At 40.7% G+C, this 23,710-nt stretch overlaps 2 protein-coding genes across 3 annotated transcripts; both read right to left on the reverse strand.

Moving 5' to 3' along the window:
* Positions 1–2,268: 2,268 nt before the first annotated feature.
* Positions 2,269–11,080, reverse strand: RWDD3 (RWD domain containing 3). The gene is made up of 5 exons (XM_042873584.1): positions 11,035–11,080; positions 10,595–10,849; positions 6,225–6,709; positions 5,424–5,539; positions 2,269–5,325 (listed from the first exon to the last, which is right to left on the reverse strand). The coding sequence occupies exons 1-5, from the start codon at positions 11,078–11,080 to the stop codon at positions 5,211–5,213; spliced, it is 1,017 nt and encodes a 338-aa protein (XP_042729518.1). The 3' UTR covers positions 2,269–5,210.
* Positions 11,081–15,891: 4,811 nt separating this feature from the next.
* LOC122181578 (holocytochrome c-type synthase) lies at positions 15,892–23,107 on the reverse strand. 2 transcript variants are annotated; one of them, XM_042874127.1, is made up of 7 exons: positions 23,048–23,107; positions 22,346–22,496; positions 21,511–21,659; positions 20,741–20,889; positions 19,517–19,636; positions 18,527–18,613; positions 15,892–18,263 (listed from the first exon to the last, which is right to left on the reverse strand). In XM_042874127.1, the coding sequence occupies exons 2-7, from the start codon at positions 22,461–22,463 to the stop codon at positions 18,065–18,067; spliced, it is 822 nt and encodes a 273-aa protein (XP_042730061.1). In that variant the 5' UTR covers positions 22,464–22,496; positions 23,048–23,107; the 3' UTR covers positions 15,892–18,064. The 2 variants fall into 2 exon arrangements, with proteins under 2 accessions (XP_042730061.1, XP_042730063.1); XM_042874129.1 differs by lacking the exon at positions 23,048–23,107 and adding an exon at positions 22,895–22,991.
* Between the last annotated feature and the right edge of the window lie 603 nt (positions 23,108–23,710).

Here is a 23,710-nt window from a genome sequence, read left to right on the forward strand (position 1 = left end):
ATTGAGAAGAACAACACAACATCTCCAGTCCAGGTTTCTATAATATCTATGCAGAAAGTCTCACAAAAATTAAACACTTACCTGTATTCTGATCCCACACACAAGCAGACATTTCTTTTGCCAACTCTCCTGGTCCTTACTTTGCAGAATGCCTGTGCTCTGCAGGCAACCAGCCCCTGAAAGCTGCCTCTCACCTCTCCAATCTTTCCAGCCACCTGGAACGCCTGCTTTCCCCACATTGTAAGACTTTTTCAGGTTATTGCCTCAACAAAGCCTCTATCATCCCTTGATCATTTGAGGAAAATTTCTAAGAATTGCTTCAATTCCTTTGCACAACATACAGCTCTTGAGCTATGTTAGTCATCTCTATATCCATGAAACCTTCCATTATTCGTTCTCCGTTGTGCAGGCTGTTTCTGCTAAAAAAGAGAAAATTACAATAAAGCTACACATTTATTTCAAGCACTTCCATTTGAAGCTTAGATACAGTAGCAACATCTTTGCTTATATCCCCCAAACTCTTTCCTGGGAGTAATCCATAAAAAAAAAATAAAAAAATAAAAAAAAATCCTTCTCTTGGCTTCTCTGAGAGCCACATCACCAGTTCTTGTTGCTGCTGTCTGTTCCTTTCTAACACCTCCACTTCTACCAAATAGAAACCATTCTCTGGCACAGCTCTATCCATACAGCTCCACTTCTCTTCAACTTCTCACAAGGGCAGCACTCTTACGATTATCTCCATTTGCTTAAAAATTAACTGCTTTCTCTACTATTTTTGCTGAAAGGTATTCATAGCATACACTTCCACAAAAATGTTCCCCGCTTCTGTAAAATACTCCAAATTCAGTGCTCAAGCAGAGACCAACAAAAATATATTGCATTTTCTTTTTTCTAAGTGCACCCCAAGAACATCACGTGTACACAAATGATTTTAGCACCTTCGGTCTTAAAATCATGGCCTTGATTTAGCACTGCAGTGTTCCTTGCGAGTAGCAGGAGTGTCACCTGTACCAGGAGTGGCCCCACCCGGGCCTAGAGAGCATCCTGCCTTCAGCCAGCAGCTGTGCAGACCTACAGCAGTAACAGGGAATCACCTGCTGAGGTCTGCTCAAGAAAACAGTGATCATTTCACTATTTCCCATATAAATCGGTCATTTCTTATCCTCGGAAACATCAGAGTGGACAATAAGAAAACGTTGTTCTTATGCAGAAATCTTTTGTCTCAAGCTTAATCCTAAAGTGGCTCTTCCCATCCAAGCTATTATATCATGGGAAATACTGATAAAATGTTTACCACAATTCCAGTTAGCCATTTTCTAATGGAGGATATAAACCAATCACTTGCATTATGTTGTTTAAAGAATGCAAAGAAAATCAAAAGTGTAATGATTGCTACTTTATTAGCATAAAATTAAAGCATCTGAATACCTACTCGACTGAAAACGCAAGGTATTCATTTTTAGAGTACAAAGAATTTCTTAAATGAATGTGAAAACATCTCTTTTAGGCAATTTCTTCAGTCTCACTGAAAAGTTGTCTTTGCTTCAGGTTTACATTATGGGGTTAGAAAACATGAACTAATGTTGATGTAAAAGCCTATCTGTGACAATAGCTCAGAACACTAACTGCAAAATGCTATCAGTGTATTTACATTTCAAGCTCCATTTATGCTGATATTTAAGCACATAAACGTTCATGATATTATAGAACAAAAAATTAAGTATACCTACAAAATACAAAAACCAGAACAGAGTGCAGCCAGCACTTCATGTGTTACAGACAAGAAACTAGGATAATAATGGTTAGTAATATTGTGAGATATATGAAAGCTGATTGCTGCAACTATGTTCATAATACAAGACATTTCCGTGTTAAACTCTGAGAGAAATACACTGTGTGCAACATTTCATCATCTTACTTCAAATGAACTCTAACACCATTATGTTTCTTATTTTCACAGATAAGCTGAACAAACCAGGGACATTGGGTTTTAAATCATCCATACATGCATTTTATTAAACTGTTTCTAAAAGAAACAATGTAAACAGAACATTTTTTCCCCCATGCCTTGGTTTCGTTTGTTGTTTGTTTGTTTGTTTGTTTTTAATTTGAGGCTCATTACAGCTTTTCTGTGCATAATTCATTCTAATGTTGTGTGTCATTCATACAGAAATAAGATACAGTCTTGTTATGGGAAAACGACATAAAACTATAGAAATACAAAAATTAGCTTTACACACACACACAAAAAAAAAACAACAAATCCACTTTCAATTAATTTTTTAATCAGTTATTTTCATCTTACAGTGTCTCATCTCCCTTGGAATAACAAAAACAAATAGGGAGCAGGGAGGGAGGAACCTATAATCTTGAATGAGACTGAATAGGTGGAGAGGGGAAAGAGACTTACAAACTCCCAAAAATCCCATGATGATGATGCCCCTCAGAAAAAGTACTTTCCTCATCTGGAACTCTGCATTACTTCCACTGAAGCCATGAAACTATCCTGGTTGGCTGCTCATACAGATTCCTTTTCAAGATCTATCAATTACAACCCTTATCTACAGTCCATACATATTACAAATAATGTTTTCAAAGATGATAAAGAAAGAAGGGAGTTGTATTCCAGTGCCTTCCTCTAACATGCCTTATAGTAACAAACCTGCCTGAGACATCTAGATACATCTCTGGAAATAACAGGCGCCCACCCAAGGCTGGGGGAAGCACATCCTTCTGTGGAGCAGAGCACATCTCATTAAGATTAGAACAGATGCTCTGGATGCAATGCATTCACATAAGAACAACTGTGCAAGTAGGGCTGATGTTCAGTTTGAGTTTTTACCCCAGTGTCAGTGTACCTTTCTTACTCCATCTTTTGTTTTCTTCACACTTAATAAAACAAGGGATTCATAGAGACCAATTAAACCACAGTTTTATCCTAAAAAAACTTGTTTATCAAGTCATCAGTCCTACTGCTACAGCTTTCATTACAGCCTGACTTCCACAGCAAGGCATGGTTACATGGCTGTGCTGCCCATAAGGAAGCATGCATTACCACACTTTTTCTTTAAGTTTTAAATTCTACTCATTCCAAGTAAAATGAGGTTAACGATTGAAGGATGTTCTAACAGGTTTGATGAACACAGGTAGCACACTGAGAAGAAAAATATTACTGATCCTTTAATGATTTATGCAGATCATAGCCAGTATCAGACACAGGGAAATCCCCCTGGGAAAGCAGTCATGAGTGCCTTGCCTACAGGAAAGGTTTCATGCATACAATTTAGACACAAGCCAGTCCACAGGAAATAAGACTTTACTAAACAAACTGTTCAAAGATTGTTTATATTGTAATATTCACAAGAAAGTTAGCTTTTTATTTGTTAAAACATTTTTCTGTGCAGTTTTTTCTCTTTTTTTTTTTTTTTCCTTTTTTTGCAAGTAAAATGTGTTACTCCAGTAAGTATATATATTTCACTTACTTTTCAGACACTGAGACATGCCCTCTTAACAATTCTCGGGAGCTTTGGCTTCGTTTCCTCGCGTTTTGTATTTCTATGTCTCCTTCACTTCCTTTGGAGGGAGGAACATGCACCACAGCATGCATTTCGATGACTTCTGTGCCCCAGGGGCTCACAGGCTTACCCATCTCTTTTACCAATAAATGCAAACATACCATCTGTTAACAGACAGCTGCAACATTCTTCCAAAAGAACAACCTTTAAAAATATTGTTTACTTGTCTGAACACAAGATATCTCTCCTATCCTTCAAAATAAGTGACTGATTGACGGGTAGGCAAAAACGTTTGCTTTGACAGAATCAGACTGACATCAGTTTTCATGTTCTTCTTTGCTGTCTGAATAGTATCAAGCTGATCAGATTTGTAATTCTTCTGAAGCACATCAAATCAAGCATAAATACCACAGTACTTTCTGCACTAGACTTGTTTATTTGACCAGTGTAAGTTAGTAAGTAAAAAAGTCACCTGTGATAATGGCACTGTGATTGTTTTCTGTATTTCTTTCTATGGCTCCCGGAATACAAAAATCACATAGCTTCTTTCAAAAGCCCTGTCCAAAGAGTTAAATAAGAAGGCATCGGGTAAAAGTAACGTTCCAGAAAATGTTGTAAACACGAGTTTACAACCAAGTGTGACTGGAACCGCTTACCCCACAAATGGCTTTTCTAAAGCAGCTAAATGTCATAGCTTTTACAGTAGTGAGGAAGAAGTTTGAGAAGAGTCTGCACCTACACTTGCAAGAAAGATGGCCGTAACTATATGCCTCAGTTACTTTTGCAGTCATACACAACTTGAGATCATGTGACAAGGAAAATCATGCCATTCAATTCCCAAAATTAACAGAAAGAATATTCAGCTGATTTATATGCAAGCTGGGTGAGGCCCCAGCTAGACTTAAACAGCCAAGATGTTGATATGGGTTGGAACGAAGTTCCTTACTGTTCTATTTCCAGAACACCAGAGGATTTTAAAGATCTGGCTGAGGACATACAACCACCAAAGAAAACACTACAACTGGCTTTCATCTCAGCCGATATACAGTTTTTAAATCAATTTAAATTCTCCACTTCAGCGGTTTTATACATTTTACAATAAAAACTAACATTAAGAGAAACATTTCTAGGATTTTTACATCCGAAGTCACATGAGCTCTTTCTTTAAATCAACATTCAAGTATTTATAGATTCAAGTAAATAGAGAAAGAAATGTTAGCAGACAAACACCTAAAGGTTGTTAAGTGTATGCTGTCCTCTCATGCTAAGATCTGTTTGCTATGCTTTTTAGAAAAATACCTTTACATAGGCTTCCAAAATGAAATTAGTCACAATTTCTAGCAAGCCATTATGGAAGACCACCATCACAAGAGATGAAAAACAAAGCATTGAAAATCAGGACTGTAAAACAGTTCAATTGAAAGATTATTATTGTAACACTGTTTTCTCCTAATATTTCATATTTATCATGCAAATATCATAATTAATTCCACATTCTTCTGAAAAAGTTATAGTATGCACAGAAGTCAAAAAATCAATTCTTAACATATATGTTGCTTTCTCATTATTGCAACTCCTGGTTGTTTTTTTCTTTTTCTTTTTTTGTAGATAAGTTTGCTTGTCAAAATAGTCTTTATTTCCCAGAAGAATCTGCAGTCAAATACTACTTTTCTCATGGAGTCCAGTGCTTTATTTTTATTTTAAGAGAGGAGGCACAAACTCAGAGAAGAGATTTGCAAGTCCTGCAGTTTCAAATTCCTTTTGTAGCTCATCCAGCGTTGAATATTCTTTGACTTCAAACATCTGAAATCTACATTGTACAAGAGAAACTCATGAATATGCCTCGGTTTGTCAGAATGTAATTATCGATTCAGTTACTTTTCTATCCACAACAGTATTAAATTATACCTTTTATGCTGTGACTGTACTTTTGTCTCACACAGTACACTAATCATTTTCTCTTTGCATTTCTTTCCGCTCGAGTCCACATCTACCTTAGAAGTTTTCTGAAGAATCAAGTACTCCTAAGTGTCAAAAAGAACAAAATATTAAATGTCAGCCAGCATCTTTGAAGTTTAGTGAAACTCAGAAATCCATATGAAACAAAGATCTTTTTAGAACACAGTAATCACATATTGAAAGTTCATCCCAAAAAATGCATGCCTGTTTCAACACATCACCTTGAAGCTGAGCACAGTCTTGAATAATCTAGAAAACATTGAGTTTGAAAGATTAAAACTTTCTCCTCCAGTATCACCTTATAAGGCCTGCCTAATGCAGCAGGACTACATAAACACAAGTTCAAAAGTACAGTAGGAGCACCACTGTACTTGGTGACAAGGAAGAAGACAGCTAGGAATTAACTACTAGTATCTGTTATTACTTTCTGATCACAAATTTCCTGGCTTCAGGTTATTTCGTGGGGTGTTTCAGAAACAAGGAGACTGAATCTAGCATATTACAGTCAGGAAACATAGGGGAATGCAAGAGCAGAATCCAACAAGATATGAGCCACAGGCTTCACTGGTTTCTTTCTTACAGAATAACTTATTTTTCTTAAACATGGAATCAAGTTGTTGGGCCTTCCTATTCTTCTATTGATCAACCTGCTTCCAAAATTGCTAATCTTGGAATAACACACAGAAAATATTCAGACACAGGTTTCAGTAGTAAATCAATAGAACTAGTCAACATTCATTGTTCCTGCACCTTAATGTTGCTCTTGTCACCCTGAAGAAGAATCAATATTATCTTGCCCATGAACATCAGTCTTCCAGTCAGTTTTAGATCTGAAGCCCATTTTTCCACAGTTCTGACGTATTTTGCCTTCGCTCTCATGTGATCTAAATGCAAAAGGAGCATCCAGACAGCATCCTCTGTACTTGCCCCTTTTGACAAAGTGGTTTTTTCATTGCAAACTGTTGCTGGTTGCTTAATGATATACTTAAGATGCTGCTGTATCCAAAGAACCAGTTCATGCACCATGGGTTCAGAAAGATGCTTCTTTGCTTGTTCAAGTAATTTATCTTTTATGTCCATACACTGGGCCCTTGTAAGCTGGTCTGAGCTAACAGAAATTTCTGGTAGAGTTGATGGATAATTGACTGGTAAACGAAACAGCAGCTTTAAAAGTATATCTGCATCCAGTAGCTCTTTCACGCTGATTTGAATCCTAAATGTGACTCCATCTGTTTCTGGAAAGTACAAAAAATAAACATTAATAGTTTGCTTGAAGTTGAAAAACATTATTAAGTTTTGCTATCGTCTTTTATCAATTCAACTCAATGTCATTCTGTACGTAGTGTTTTTCTTGGAGGGATGAGGAGGTGCAACCAATAACTGTAGCTTCACTTGCAGGAAATCCTAAAATGAAACACTTCCATATCATACTGGAAGGAAAATTATTTAACACATTCCAAAAAGCATTCACACTTCTTGGCTCCTTTAAAGTCTACTCAAGCCAGTAACAAAGAATTGTCCTAAAAACTTAAGTCGGCTTCTACAGCTCAGTAGCAGCAACAAGGACAAGTGGAAAGAGAGAAAGAGCACTGCTGTAACTGTGCTCCTAGAAAAAACAGTAGGGCTTTTACCATCAATGCCAGCACGGTCTTGTGTATTTTTGAAGATTTAACCATTCAAAGGCAGTTTAACACAGAAAAGAGACAAGGAAAGAAAAAAAGTTACAAATTCTTCATCCCTTGCAACTTTCTGAGAAATTACATTTAGTTCTTTTGTCAACTTCTCCACATTCTCAACAGTGGGACTGAGACAATCAAAATATCTCTGTTGTACATTTGATCCAAAATACTACACACATCCATACATATATCCATATATATATCCATAGTTCATGTTTATACACCTGCATAGGTACTCAAAACATGTTCTCAGTGTACTCCAGAACAGAATGATATTCAACATGAAAAGTATACAGCGTAAGCATACAGGAGAAAAGACCACATTCTCCTGATATATCACATAATTTAAATCAGTGAATATGAAAGGACAGTAATTCCTGCAATAAACCCCTTCTTGTTTCACAGGAAAAACAAACAAAAAAAACAACACAAAACTCGATAATGTGAAAAGAGGGGACAAAGACCTAACCTCCTCTGCAATCAAAACAGAAGGTATCAGATAAAAGGTGAACTTCCTCACATGTTCTCTGCTTCACCCCTTTGATGCATTCCAAACACTTCACCCCAATTCTCACAAAAATTGCTACTGTGTCAGGCTGATTCACTCTAGGAGGGCAGGAGAAGCCAGATTTGAAAGGGAGACGAGAGCTGAGATGAGTTTCTGAGGAGCTCTTTTGAAGTGACGTGCTGCCTTCCCCCCCTACCTTACCTTCCTTCACATGACAGTTAGCTGAATTATGTCTGATTAGCATTGCTGACACCGCTAACCAACCTCAGCGCTCTCTGTGACTTTATATTTAAACACTGTGAAGTGAAAGACACTAAAAGTGACTTGGACAGACAGATGTACTTGAGAGAGCTTAGCCAAAGGTCTGCTTCCAAACTTCCTTCCTGATTCACACAAAGAATACTCAAAGGCAGAGCAGTCACAAAATAAAACGAGCAAACCCTCCAAACTCAATAACTGAAGTACAGCATTATGATAGCATGAGCTGCCAGGCCCCCAGCCTCTGGTTGAACATCAGTATCACCTGATGCCTGCCCAACAGCCGCTTCATTTTACACCATGTTGCCTATATACTTTGAAACACAAAGCCTACAAGTGAACTGAAGCAGCAGCCAGGCCAACCTTGCTCCTTCAGCAAGGACCTGCCACTGCCATGCATGCACCCATTTGCCTGCCACATCCTCACACCTTTCCCTGCACGATGGTTTCAGAGCAGCCGTGCAGCCTCATGTCCCAAAGCAGATTCCTCTGAGCCTGGCCACGTCCATTTACATCTGCTTCAGACTTACTTTTAAAAAGGAGAACTTGTTCAAAACATGTGGTGTGCAAAGTTTATTTAAGCACAGTGGTGCCCACATTCTGCACCAGCCTGCACTGCAGACTGCCGGCAGAACAAAGAGTGACACTTGTCATCCTTTGTAACAAGGCTCTGAAGAAATGTATCCTTTGTTTGCACACAGTGCAAGGTCTGAGTTGCCTTCCCAGCAAAATGGTGATTATTTCTGAAATAAAGGTTTGGGTATGACCCCTATTGGCATTTAATGTGCTAATATGACTAAACTCAATACATTTTAACCTATTTTCACCCACAGCAGCACGCTTATCAGTATATTTAGCTCTAGCATACTTCAGATTTTTTCTTATGTTCCATGACAGCCAGACAGATATCCCCCTCCTCTCCTGCCCAAAGGCATTTTGTGCAACAAACGCAGACTATTTTTATATTCAGAAAATGGCATCTATTAAAGTACGAGCTTGGAATATATAAATATATTTTATAGCAAACTGGATAAGTAAACCAGAAAATAACAGATTAAAAGTAAATTATGGATTTCTATCTCTAATGCTAATCTTCTAAACAGACATGGAAGGTAAGAACGATATGCCATAATTAATTTACTTAAATTCATCAACACGTTGGTTTGGTTAAAAACATATTTTATATTCTGAATATTTCATTGTCAAATGCTGGGCAGCTGAGGTAAAGCATTTTCTTCTATTCCTCAAAACCATAAACCCTCAATAGTTTCCTTTTTGATTCAACAGATCTACACCCAAATTACTCTTAACATATGAGAGAGCAGAATCAGCCTAACTGAAGTTACCCCCATGCACTGTTTTGTCAATGACAATTTCTATGGTTTGAAAAGATTAAGCAAATATAAGTTTGTAAATACAGCAAAACCTTACTTTAGACTAACTTAAGGCTTTCATAACTCCAAAACAAAAATTCACAACATAAGAAAACTTCCAACAATCCTATAAGGAAGCTTTTCAATTCCAGCTGAAAACAATGGAAATCAATCAGATATTCATGGTCCTAACATATCATGGGAACAACCTCACAAGGTCACACAACACTAATACAGATATACCAGCCTGTCTGTATTGAGCATCCATGACACTTCACGATGTCCCTGGAAGGCTTCTAAGCCTTTTACATCCTGGTAGTTTACTAACTCGAAAACATTCTGCTGTATGTGAAGCACAGAGATGGAGAGACAGCCGTGCATACAGAATGTTCAGATACGCTGACATTTGTTACAAGTATCTGTTAAGCCTAGATACTGTATTTTCAATTAGCGCCTGAAATAACGCATCTGAACTCAATGTCTTTTAGAAAACAAAACGCAGTTGAGGCATTTCATCAATTGCATTTGAAAAATACACCTCTAAATGCCCACTGGAAAAAAAAAAAAAAAAAAAAAAAAAAGACAACCAGGGCAAGAGGTGCGCTGCAGATGTAGACACAAACCTGCCCCACTTGTAGGCTACCCCGGCTGATTGCTCTCCATGCACACACTGATGTCTGCGTCCATCGGAGGCTGTCCACCCGCCTTCCTTTCAAATAACGGCCTACTGTTCTCCGGGGATCTATTTCGACGGCTATTTTCAAATAAAAAAATGGTGCTTATTCAATGAATTTCTTAGTAACCATTAACAACGAGTCACCGCAGGGCAGCCCCGTGCCACTGCACACCAAAGCAGCAAGGGCTGTTCACACAGCAGCGGGGACCGCCGTCAGGTCGGTCGCCCGAAGCCCACCTCAGGCTGCCCAGGGCCACGGCCCGGGATCCGGGGAGGGGGACCCCGAGACAACCCGTGCCACTGAGCTCCTGGCCTGCAGCATCCCGGAGCGCTACAGATCTGCTCGCTTTCCACCCTATGGCAAACGCGCAGCACCAGCCAGCCGCACGCCGCCGTAAACCCAGCGAGCACAGCCGCCCGAGCAGCCCGCGCCGCAGCCCGGCCCCGCGCGAGGAGCGGCCCCGCAGCGCCTCCTGTCGTTGCAGGCGGCCAGCAGCGCACCAAGGCGGACGGCGGCGCTCGGAACCCCCGTGGAAGCGGCCGCTGGGCCTGGGGCAGCGGGACGGCGCCGGGTCGAGTGGGAAGCGCTCGGGAACCGGGCCGCGCAGAACAGCAGCCTCCTTCACCTGAGGTCGCCAGCACCTCGCAGGCGCCCGGCTCGCAGTAGATGGCGGCGAGGGCCGAGAGTTCCTCCAGCGCCTGCTCCGACGTGGCCGCGCCCGCCCGCAGCGGGCCCCGCCTGCAGCTGCGGCTAGGGGCGGTGGCACGGCGCGGCCTTCCGCCTCCCCTCGGCTTAGGCGGGCGCGGAGGGCCGTGAGAAGGGCAGAGACGTGCGAGGGTGCGGGACCTGGGCCAGCCCCGAGCCAGCTGCCGGCCGCAGGCTGCACCGGGGCGGAAGCAGAGCCTCAGCTGCCGCGTGGCGCCGCCGCCATTTTGTCCTGCCGCGGCCCTGCGCTGTGTGCAGGTGTCCCCCCGCTCCGGCACCGCCCGGCAGTTTTTTTAAAAAAGGTTCCTAGGTATAAAAGTTAACATGACAATTTCTGGTATGCTCTACGCAGAGCCGTACCGCACAACAGCGCTTTCGATAAGTAGTTAGTGTGATGACCACCCATGTGCCAGAAGCCGGTCCTCCCCTCCCGCCGAGGCGCACGCAGGAACACGGAGCTGCCCCACACAGCCACAGCTCAGCTTGGAAACGCAGCATGCAGTGGGCATACCAGAAATGCCATCAGAGCTGTGCTTCAGCTCCACATGGCTGAGCAAACCGCACAGAGAGATGCTGACGTGCACAGGTGTGCACATACATAGACATTGGTACAGCAGCAGTGATGGCAAGGAGTTCCAGGTCAGCCCCAGCTGTTAGCATCAGTACACAACATAGAGAGCCTCTGTGGAACTGGTCTTTGCTCTTTCACAGCCAGTGATGGTGCGTGGATGGTTCTCCTGGATGGTTCTCATCTGGCTGAGGCCTGCTACAGGAATGACACCACATACAGCTATCTCAGGGGTATTATTCGGCGCTTTCCCCCAGCTGGAAACGCAACAGGAGGCTGAAAGGTTAGAGAGCAGCGGGCGTGCGTCACTGAAGTTTGTTACAAATCACTTAGAAGCAAGGGATGGGTGGCTTATTTATTCAGCAAAGCATATCATACTATTTTTAATACCTTAAGTTCTGTTGAAATACCAAGAAATGCTGAGCGGGGAACGAGTGAATAACATGCACAGACGTAAGCCTGGAGCCGTCAGAAGCGCTGCAAAGCAGCAGTCCATGCAGCTGTTCAGAAGGCTTTGTGGAAGTTAGCCTTAGAAGTGCTTCATTCTATTACTGAGAACTTTCTTGCCCCTGGTCTTTCCCCCTTCTCCTCATCCACTTTGCATATTCCATTTTACATGTTTAAATAAAAAAAGTCGATGTAAATGTCTTCTAAATTGACACTATCACAAGACATTGAGGTCCCTATGAATAAGTTACTGCACTCTGACATTTGGAAGTCATCAAATGAGACAGTATAATGTCAGCTTGATATTTTTCACACTATGAAAATATCAGCTTCATGTCAAAGATCTAAATTCCATCTTAATGTAATAAATTTTCTTGTATTCACAGACTAGTGAAAACGCTAAATATTTAAATCTGAAATGAACTTCTACAGTTACGATCTGGCCTTCATATTCCATTATTATTAAACTGGAACTCAAGATCTATTTTCCCTTTTTTTTTTTTAATTTTAATTTCTTCAAACATTGCAGTGTTTGATAGAAAAACATTAGCTATATTCATTTCTCTAAATGGCTGCTTTCCCATCAACACATGGCAAATAAAGTCCAAAAACCCCACTTTTTGGAGTTACTCTGTATTAAAACATCTCCAGCACCCTGTCATAAATTGATATACCACTGACTGTATCAGTATTTTCCACTTTGCCTGACAAGGCAAACAGAACACAACCTTTCATATACCAGAAAGATTAATCTCCCCAGTGTTATTTGCAGAAGTAGCATCCTTTCCTTTCCACTCACTGTAATTATGACTCCCAATCAATCAGGGGTTACGTTGACAATCACTAGCGATTACATATAAAAGCATGCATTTAGACCCGCTCTCCCCTTAAACCAAGTTGTGAATGACAGAGAAGACAGACATTCGAAAAAAACACATTGATCTGGACCATCCATCTACATATTTTTGCTATCATTTTCATGCCATTCAACCTCCTGTGCCAGCTATCACAAATTATAAGCAGTCCTAAAGTATGTACTCTAGAACACATTTAAGAACCACTAAGAGCCTGAAAATCGCTTGAGATGCCCATTCATGAATCAAACAATAATGAAAAACCCATAACCACAGCACAGGTGTGATGGCTCAGCTGCTGCTGGAAAAGAGAGAGCTGAAGGACAGCATCTCTACAGATCTCATTAAGAATTCATCTGATCAGGTCCAATTCACCTGTTTATGCCTAAGTCTTGCGCCAGTTCTTTACCTGGAATAGAGGCTGGTCCTAAGACACAGATACTTAAATAGAAAGTTATGCACCCCCAGGAATTGATGGTAGACCCAGGAACTTGCAAAGATTTTACCCAAATATGCTTACACAGGTAAGAAAATCATCCACACAAGCTCAGGAAGCTATATGCCTAGATACACACATTTATAGGCATCTTCTAAACTAGAAACATGGCTAATTTGAAGGGCCACTTCCATTATATAACAGCATTCTAGAACCCTATCAAATACAACTTCATGAATTCAAGACTAATAAGAATACTCAAGTGATTCACATCATCTATGAATTACTCCACAATGTTTTGCCTTGGTTATCAGGACAGAGTAAAATATATACTAAACATATGCTATATTTATACCTTTGGATAAAAAGAGAAAACAAATTACCTTAACTCATCCAGCCTTCTGTGATATCATTTATAACGTACACCCAGAAATTATCAGCTTGGAAGACTCTGTTTCATTTCTTCAGAGTAAGCATCATAACAAGCACTGGAACAATGTTACCTCAACAAAAACGGTTATTAGGGAACATACTGAAAATACTGTTCGGACTCGAACACCGCTTGACTTAGTATCTCTCTCAGTGAAATTGGTTGATGTGAACATTTCGGTTAGAGCCCAAAGCGGGAGGCTGTGGCTCCTTTTAGTTGGAATAAAGTAATTTTAACTCTGTAAATAAAACTGATAAAAGAAGTATTTTTTCCTAAGGTAAAATTCAGCCTTTTCATAGCATTCCACTCCTTACTTTCTGAAAGTTAACAAATTCTCATATATATAAGATCTATGTAATTGGAGAGAAAAAAACATTTTCTATTGCTTTTTCTTGTATTTTAGAAGCAAGTTTTTCAAGGATTTGTGGACTAGCAGTGCTTTTTAAAGGCCCTCATATTTACCCTCCGTGCATGAAACTGTTCCAAATCAATTCCCTAAGACACTTAATCTTTCGAGAGATGGAAACTCATTTTGAACATCTAATGACCAATTAAAGCATTAGCTATCCCTACAGACAGGAGACCTATGGGGTTGTGGTCTTCAGAAAGAAGAGCGGCAGCATGTCAGAAAAACTGCTAAAATGTTATGAAGTTACCACAAAATTGGCAAAATACTGGAAAGCAAAAATCATTACCAAGTCCGTGATGCTTTCTTGCTGTTTTTTTCCTTGATATTTTGAAAACAAATGTGATGGTTTCTAGTATGTAAGAGAAGTTATTACCCAAACTGGAATGTCAATACAGGAAACAGTATCTATTCCTTTAGATTTTTTACATGGGACCTAAAAGTAATCCCAACACTTTCAATATATTTATATTACCCTTTGAAAATCTGATCCATTTGGAGTCCATTTACAAACATATGCACACATGCTGCAAACATGTCTTGTGAGCAGCTCCTGCTGAAACCAACACAACCTTTTGGAGCAGTAAATAACTCATCTCTGCATGTGTGCTCAAGAGTTTGGAGTCAGGACTAGTATTCTGCATACAAGTTTTTGTACAGTTTGATGTGCAAGGATTAAGACTAAATAGATGCAACTGTTACATTCATTAAATAAATTAAGATTATTTGAGATGACAGACTGTGATCATTTTCAGAGCAGTGAAAGATCCTTGGCTGCTCTCAAGACTTTTGGAGATATAACAATATTCATAGACTAAAATTTGTCCTTCAGTAGTTGTTTACAGAGCACACTGATGTCCGGAGTCTCTTTCACATGACAACTTAAAAATGGTAATCCACAACACTTAACTTCGGCAGTAATATATATACATATATATATGTGTGTATATATATATATATATATATATCAGTAATCAACAACAGACACAAATATCTTTTTATCAGTGATATAATCCCTTTCTTCTACAGCTAAATAGGGCAGAAATTCTAGGGCTTGGATGAAAAAAGGAGCTATGACTGTCAGTGTAATACTGAAAAGGAGAAACAGTTATTTCTAGAGGAGGGGGGAGAAAAGAAAGGTGATAAGAGATACATCCCCTCTTCCAAACTGCCTAATACAACACAGTGGCAAAATATCACCATGACTCCATGCATCAAGGAACTACAGGTATCCCACCACAAGGCTGTGAATTAATGCTAGTTACCAGGTATTCATGTTGGCCACACGCTAAGAGTACACAATGTAGAAAAGCAGAGAACTAGGCCATCTCTTAGCAGGGAAAGCATAGTCGGCCCAGCAGGCACATTTGGTGTTCCTCCGGATTGGCAGCGCAGTGCTGGGCACTGTTAACTGCAGGGCAGCCACCTGAAGCAATGCAATGGCAAGAGACCAGAGGAGTTGAATGCAGAACAGTCTCATACTGCAGGAAGATCAGCATTACTCTTGGCTACATGCACATTACCCAAGACCTGATTACAATCGGACTGCTATGCCAGAGTCCTTTTCCACTGATCTTGAAAGAGCCACAGAGATTGCAGTTTCTGAGCACAGTATCTTTGAAGAACACGTTTTCAACTGCAGACCCACTGTGTTAAATCCAAGAACCGAATACAAGAGGTGAAGGAGAGCTTGGACATGGTAAAGCAGAACACAGGTGAACTGCAGACAACCTAAAGCAGAAAATGGCAGATTTCCTTACGCCTCACTGCTTGTAGAATATAAACTTAATTAATTTCTAATGATTACTTTAAAAAACTAAAACCTTCTATTCCGCAGAAGCTATCTGGACTGAGGATGAAAATATTTGTTGTCATATGTTCTTGTTCTGAAACCTGCAGGTTTGGCTGGCTAACGCTTAAGTTAGTCATTACTTTTCGATTCTCTCTTCACCTAAATATGAGTAGTGCCTATTCAAAGATCTGTTTCATTGGCCAAAAGAAGCTATCTCATTTGGCCCATGCAAGAGCTCATATTAACAGTTCTTAGAACTACAAATATGCTCACAAATACCGAAGTTAAGAAAAGTATATTTATTTGAGTCTCCTTTTTGTTTGAATGACAAAACAGCACAGAAAAGAACAATTCTGAATCTAGGAAAGATGAAACAGAAGACAGTAAACTCATGGAGCAGCATGAAACATCTTCTCCCAGATTTAGTAGCAATTACAGTTTTCATAACACACTTAATGTCAAGTTTCCAAAACCAACAGTGCAGACTGGTCATTTTGAAGCTTCCAAAGCACTCTCCATTGTGCGTAGATCAAGTTACCAAGCACGTACATACAACTCAAAAAGCCCACCTCAAAAAGCAGCAATCTTCTGCCTTTTCTATTAGAACTGAAAGAAGTAGCTCTTTGACTGTCAGACACAATACTTCATAGATCACACACTTCTTATATCTTGCATATATACTGCCTACTCAGACTGAGGCTTGGGTTTTCTTGCTCAAAACTGTTCTTATTAATATACAGACACACGTATGAATTGCTGAAAAAAAGGGAAAAGTAATAGGGAAATTGAAAACAGGTAAAAGTAGGAGTTATTTCTTAGGATTCTGGACTTCTGGGTAAGTTTTATTCTGACCCTTCAGATAGTTGCCTATGAAGTGGTAGTGATTAGTCTCCATTAGTACCATGAATTACGGAAGATTTCCTACCTATTTTCTTAATTGAGAAGAGTTACTTTAGTGAAGTACTAAGGTGTTCTCCCCTTGAGAGAAAACAAAAAGAAGCTTCTGTTATCAGTGAAAAATAACCACTTTCAGAGAATTAAGGTACAACTGGTTGCCAGTTAAAGTTACACGAAGAAACTCTGACTTGAGAAACTACAATGTGGTATTTGGTTATTCTTTCTGTTCTCAAGTCTTTTGCACAGAGGAGTTATCCTCAACAGTACTGTATGCTGAAATGGAGGAGTAATGTAATTTCAGGTATGCGGCAACTGAAATTTACCAAGCCATGCAAATTTAAAGCTATTACAGTATAAGACTTTAAAAAAAGGGAAAAAAAAATTATTTTCCTTATTAAACACAAACATCCACAAAGAATTAACAAGCATCACTCTCAAAAAACACTCAACTCAACCTTGCTTACTTGCAAAGTATTTACTTGCACTTTGGATACCCTTTTAGTCAAGTTATACACGCATCTGTACCACACCTCACTATCATTGCTATGAAGGAACGTGCTATGACTCCGTAGTCATACACCTCTGTGCAACTGTTACATATTTTAAGAAGAATTAAGAAATACTACACTACAGGTGATGAAACTAAGATGCAAAATCCAGATGCAGTGCCAGACACATTCTTTAAATAAAGTTTCTGTCCTGAATACATGAGAAGACACAATAAAGACAGAAAAACACACAAGTGCAGCAAAAAGAATACAATTTTCTTACATCAGAAAACAAACTTTTTAAATGATTAAATAAATACTCATTAGAGACCAACCTTATCTCTTTTGAGAAGTGTTGCTTTAAGAGAAGCCAACACACTCTTTTCCTGCCTGTAACAATCAGCTGTTCTTCTGTTCAAAGATAAACTGCAAATTAAGGCTTAAATATACTCTCCACATTTTCAACTGAACACACTTTTAGAAATACTCACACTGCAATGCTCTATTTCTTTAAAAGAATAGATTTGACCAAAATTTTCTGAGGAAACACATTTAAACAGGTAAAGTGCCCACGTAAAAACAAGCATATAGCTTCAATGCTTAGTAAAACATGCAGTTTGTAACAGCCCACAACTTTTATGCTTTATCATCTCAGTATGCTGATACTGTAACTAAGGGCAACCATTCACGAAACTTCCAGTTTTCACAATTTTTTAAGTGTTCAAAACCACAGTCAGAACCAGAAGCCTAATGTATTTGGTACAGCACCAAAGGCATGAAATGAAAGAAGGAAATCTTATGCAAGATTTGTAACAATAAAAGATTTCCCAGGTCTTAAGAAAATTAAGATACATGTTTTTGCTTCTGTACTTTTATTATATAATTTACAGTATCATAAAGCATTGGTATACTTAACAATGCATTTCTTCACCCTGGTCATGCCCCCCCCAAAGAACAGTGGTGATGAAAATAATCACAGCTTTACTCAACTTCTATTTCACGTCCTACTGTCCACACACCCTCAAACCACAGAGGCAAGTGGTTTACTTTAGATCACACATAACAGGAGTAGTTAGGAAGTCCAACGCCACCAGGCTACCTTCATCCTGTCCCACACAGCCGACAGAGAATCAAACGCAGGACGAACATCCAGGATAGTGAACTGGTAGTTCTTATCCACTGCACCACCGTCATAGTAATCGATAACATACCGCACTTCTTTCCCACATCGGTCAACAATCCAATCATGTCTGTCAAAGGGAAGTTCATATCTGGAAAGATAGATAATAGTGCAGAAAAATGTAACGGATAGGTATTATGAACCTGGGAGAGGGAGTGGAAGCAAGATTTATTTATTCACATTCTGGCATAAGATTCCTTACCACTACATGCACCGTCTGGTGATTATAACTTGCAATTCACTTTTGTATCATCTCTAGATTACTTCTACACTGCATCTCCAGACATGCCTCTCTCCAGACATGCCTCTCTACCTTTCGTCTTGACCAGAAGTCCTATTTTCATGCCAACGTACCCCATCCATGAACGTATTCTGGCTCTTGGTGAATACTCCTTCGCTTTGCCTCCAAACCGCATCAGGGACGGTCCACACGGACATTCCCTACAGACACAATTAGAACAGAGAAACAAAGTCTAATTTTAACCGTTTACACCATGGTCTGCTCACTATGAAGGAAAATTGCTTCTGATAGGTTCTTGGCAACACCAAGCAAAGTATGTGCAGGTAGACCAGCAGTCACATAAAGAAGAGCTGACCTCAACCCAACAGGTGAAGAAGCTCTCTGGCTATGCTGCGCTCCTTCTCAGGAAGCAACCGAAGGCCAAGAGGTGCTCTCCCTTCAGCAGCTGGCCCCTTTGTGAGCCCAGAGCAAGTCCACCCTTTCTAGTCACACAGCTGCAAACAACTTGCCTGTGCTGTCTAGAACAGCCACAGCCCTTCAGATGTTCAATCATTAGTTCAAGCCCTGCCCTAGCAGTTCCCCTACACACCACTAAAATAATTTGTTACGGGTTACAGAAGTGAAAACAAATAACAGAAAATCATAAAAGAAACCACTCTGCAACAAAGGTCATGGAATTTCAGAGGACGATTTCTAGATACATCATGTTTACCTGGTCTGTGTCTTGTAGGAACAAGGACTATACCGAAAGTGACACAAGTTCCTCTTAAAGAAAATTTGTCCCTCTCCTTTTTCACAACAAAGATGGAAATAAGGTGATCTTCAAATAAATACACTAAGATGTTTTTTTCCTCCAAGTCCACATAATATACCACACCACTAGATGGCTGATCCGTTTTGTCGGTGTAATTATTCAGTTCCAGTCATCCCTCCTGTGTAATCTTCCCCCCAATTGTATCAAAATGGGAGATCATACAAGACCGTAACTTCTGAAATGTATCAATACCAGAATATTTTTATGAAAACTACAAAGTCTACTTTGAAACAACTACAAAAGCAAATGCTAAACCAAGTGATTTGCTTCCCATTTCATGTGTACATACATAGCATGAAGAGCTTCCCACTTCAAAATCTCCTTCCAAGCTTGTTCATTATTTTGATTGTGAATCTTAATGATGTTAGTCATATCTTCACTTGTTATGTCATCATCTTTCCACCTCCACCTAAAAAATAAGACAAGTGTTATCCTCCACATTCCTTAATTTATTGGATGGACATTGAATCAACAGATTTAAGTGTTTATGCAAAGACACAAAGCAAGAATGGAAACTTCTGGCTCATCTGCTTAAGCATCCTGAGTACCACTTCATTTTCTGTGTAAACAGATAGTTATCAAAGTTATCATCACAGAGATCCACAACTTCAGGTTAACTAAATTAACAGCTTAACTGGATCAGAAAGTTATTGGGATGTGCAAACAATGACACATCCACAGCATTTGTAAAAATGCTCAGGAAAAATCCCACTTGCGTTCTTAATGCACAAAAGTCCTTTACTCAACACATTTTGCATACACTTTGAAACACCTTCCATCTCTCTGATCCTGCACTGTGACTGTTGCTTCCTTTCCAATAAGCATAAAATTGAATACATGAAAGCATTTACAGTATAAAAGTTTGTGTTCAATACAAACTGCTCACGATGTTGTCTCTAGAATCAAAAAGTAATATCGAAGAATCGCTACTGTTTTAATAGTAACTGCATTTAAAGTTGATGTTTCAGAACGACAAACAAATAAATACAAAGAACTGCAGAAACAGCAGCAGAGATTTTTTTTTATAGGCCAATGAATCATCTATCATTCAGTTCGATCTTGCCTACACTGAAGTTTTGTTTAGACAGAAAACATCTACAAGTCAAACAACTTTAATTTTCAAATTTTTAACAGCATCACAGAGTCAAATGAATGCTTCTGGATTCACAGAATTTTTACTGTCAGTTTATAGGATTAGACTGAATTCTCTTGCATTTGAAGGTAGGTAGTCAAAGTCTTTTTGCACCTATGCAGTGATTTCTAAGAAAATTTTCTGAGTTAGTAGCAGCTGCCTTGACATTCTCAGCCACCTTGCTGATGATGGGGAAGGAAAGTCTTTGAGATCGGCTCATATGCAATGTTAAAGCTTTTTTTTTTTTTAAAGCAGTACTTTTTAAAGTTAATTGCTTCCTGCTTGAAACTCTTAAATAGCATCTATGAATTAATAACTAATGATGCTATTTCAAAAATCCCAGGCTCATGGAGACTTCAGCTGAAAATCCAGTGTACTTACCCTTTTCTTAGCATAGCATTCCAAAACATCTGCTCTGAAGGATAGACCCATTTCTTGTCAGAGTGTGCCCTAGGAATGGAAGATTCTTCTCTAACAGTTGACAATGGAAATGGTTGATCTGGAGATGGCAACTGATTAGGAGGAGGCATCTAGAAAACACAGAGAATCACCTGAACAACAAAAGCAAAAATAAACTAGAAATTATTAAATATTTGAGAAAAAAATAAAGCAATAATTAAGCATCCAAGACGAAGAAATTCAGCCTTCACATTAAATCCAGCGACGTCACATTTCTTTTTTGCAACAAAATGCTTTGTGTAAGTTTGTCATCTAAAACCAAAGGACATCTTTTGTGTAAACTTCAACTATCAAATCTGCAGTCTTCTTGTAAGCAGAGGAAATGTCAAAAGACCTGAATGAGAACTTACCATATCACTATTGCACAGAACCTAGAAACTGCTGATGTAACTTAAGAACCATGCTTGTACATAACTAACAGAAATACATGGCATCAAATATTTACAAACTACTTTTTATCAAAAATGATTCAACTTCGAAGAAGAGAGCTTTCAACCCTATACTGGTTTAAAATAAATTAAAAAATTAAATATCCACAAATATTTGGATAAACAATCAGAAAAAGCAGTTTTAAAATTGAAAAAAGAACGTTATTTGCCAGAGTTCCCATTTTACACAGCATCGGTATTTACATTTTTGGCATTTCAGAAGAAATGAGACTGAAGAAAACATCTGAACCAAGTGAAAGTTACCATATTGCTAGGATCTATGTCATTGTTTGCTTGAGATGTCCCAGACTTCACAGGACACGCTACATATTCATATGCTCTTTCCTGATGTGCAGGAACATTGTCTGTGTTCTCAGCCCTACGGTCAGAAGTCTTCATGTGCATCGGACAACCTAAAATATAGGAAAAAGCATTATATGTTTTGTTACAAAACGAAGTCTCTAAAACATGACAGGAGACAGAAAACACTTCATGGAATACTAATGTAAATACAAGAATGCTATTTCACTTCTTATTTTGAGTTTTAGAACACTTTCCAACTTTCGTAAATATTTTTGTCTTGCCTGTTTTAGCACCCAACACCGTGCTCAAACCTAAGCTTCTCACAGAGGCCCTGAATGCTTACACCCTGCTCTATGACTGGCTGCTACACCAAGCTGTTTGTCACCAAGATTTCCAAAGCAATGTGAATCCAACTTGTGTTCATTCTGCCGACAAAGAGGGGACATTGTCCTTCCCCAGACACTGACCTCATTGAACCCTTCTGCTGCCCCTTCCCTGATGCACAACCATCTGCTCCCAGAGACCACCCCCAAAGGGACATGGGCACCAGTCTGGCCCCACATGGATGTGCCCTGCAGGGCCCCTCTGGGGAAAGCCAAGGAGGAGCAGCCCACAGGTTCTGCAGCAGGCAACTCCTCTGGGGCACAGCTGAGTTTGTGTCATCAGCTGCTACCGGCAAATCACTCTGGGTGGGGGACAGGCTCAAGTTCTTAATGTAGTTGTTTTTCTTTCCTGACAAATACTTTTGAGCTTTCAGTGTAAGGAGCTAACTTCACTAGCTTTCAAGCACAGTTACCTCTCATTTTCTCCTGATGCATGGGGCATTCTGAAGGTGGAGAGGCTGCCTGGTGCTGTTTGGATGGCTCGGCTGCTGACTGAGCTGTGGCTGCTGGGGCGGATGCAGACAGACCCATGGCTACTGAAATCAGGCTTTTCAGTTCAAGTTTCTAAAGAAAAGAAAAAAGCAAACACCTGTAAAGAAACTTATGTTCACTACTCACTATAGCGAATGCACATACAGATATACCACAGCATCACACATTGCTTAAAAACATATCCATAATAAATAACAAAAAACCACTGCGAGCCATAAACGCACTGCCTGAATAAAAATCCACGGCCGCGGCCTCCACAGCGCGTACAGCGGAGGACAGGAGGGACGCTCCGCTCAGGCCCCTTCCCCGGCTCTCAGCGCGGCGCTGCCCGCAGCCCCCGGGCGATGCCCGCAGCCCCCGGGCGATGCCGCACGCACGCAGCGGGCTCCTGCCGCGCCGGCGCCTCCTGGGAACGGCGGCCTCGGGCCTCGCCTCGCTGCAGGAAGCGCTCCGTGACCCGTAACACACACCGTGACCGGATTCACCCGCAGGCAAGGTCAGGCCCACCCCTCTTCGCCAACAGGGGCCGGACCCGGCCCGGTGCCGCGGCCCGCGCCCCACCGCTGCTCCCGCCGCTTCCCGCGTCGAGTCGCGTCGCTTCGCTTCCCCTCGCCCTCACTCACCTCTGCCCGGCCCGCGCCCCCCCGCGACCCCGTAGAAGCGCGCCTCGCGAGAGCGCCTGCCCGCCCCGCGCCTGCGCAACAGCCGCTCCCGCCCACCGCGGGGGCGCCGTCGTGCCCGGGCCGCTATCCCAGGCGGCGCGGCGGGCAGGGCCCTGAGGCGGGCTGCTGCCGGTAGAAGGCGGCCTGCCCGGTACGGCGCCACGCTGCGGGCGGAGTGGGAAGGCGGGCTGAGCTCCCCTGAGCCGCCAGGAAGCCCGTAGCGCGCGGAAGGAGGCAGCCTGCGCAGGTCAGAGCTGCTGGCATTCAGCTGTAGCACGCAAGTCTGTAAGAGTACAGTCGTTTTAAGCACCCGAATTAAAAAATTTTTCAGTGCTTTTATGAACACCTCTCAATACAGGGACATCTTCTCACGTCCGTCACGGAGTTTCTACAGCAAATACCTCAGAGTAAAGCCTTGCAAAGAACAGGGTGACAGCCACAAGGAAGTACACACTGCCCTTAAGTATTCTCCTCTGTGGACTCCAGAAAAGCCGAGCAAAACCAGAGTATACTCACAATATGCATCCTTTAGAAAATGACAGATGCCCTGTTAGTGTGAAGACGTAAAACAAGCAAAGCAAAGCTCCTAATTTGGAATTATTGCACCAATACAAGTAGCAAAAA

Source organism: Lagopus leucura, unplaced genomic scaffold, assembly GCF_019238085.1.
Source record: "Lagopus leucura isolate 7727_CA_CO unplaced genomic scaffold, USGS_WTPT01 Super-Scaffold_100009, whole genome shotgun sequence".
Lineage (NCBI taxonomy): Eukaryota > Metazoa > Chordata > Aves > Galliformes > Phasianidae > Lagopus > Lagopus leucura.

What these genes read in the sequence shown, in the direction of transcription:
- RWDD3 (XM_042873584.1), bottom strand. Translation starts at nt 11,080, where the DNA reads ATGGGTGGTCATCACACTAACTACTTATCGAAAGCGCTGTTGTGCG. An exon ending in ATCGAAAGCGCTGTTGTGCG is followed by an intron (nt 10,850 to 11,034) that starts GTACGGCTCTGC and finishes GCCCCGGTGCAG; the next exon opens with CCTGCGGCCGGCAGCTGGCT. An exon ending in GTACAGTCACAGCATAAAAG is followed by an intron (nt 5,326 to 5,423) that starts GTATAATTTAAT and finishes TGTACAATGTAG; the next exon opens with ATTTCAGATGTTTGAAGTCA.
- LOC122181578 (XM_042874127.1), bottom strand. Translation starts at nt 22,463, where the DNA reads ATGGGTCTGTCTGCATCCGCCCCAGCAGCCACAGCTCAGTCAGCAGCC. An exon ending in GCATCAGGAGAAAATGAGAG is followed by an intron (nt 21,660 to 22,345) that starts GTAACTGTGCTT and finishes CCTATATTTTAG; the next exon opens with GTTGTCCGATGCACATGAAG. An exon ending in TGGGAAGCTCTTCATGCTAT is followed by an intron (nt 18,614 to 19,516) that starts GTATGTACACAT and finishes TTGTGTCTGTAG; the next exon opens with GGAATGTCCGTGTGGACCGT.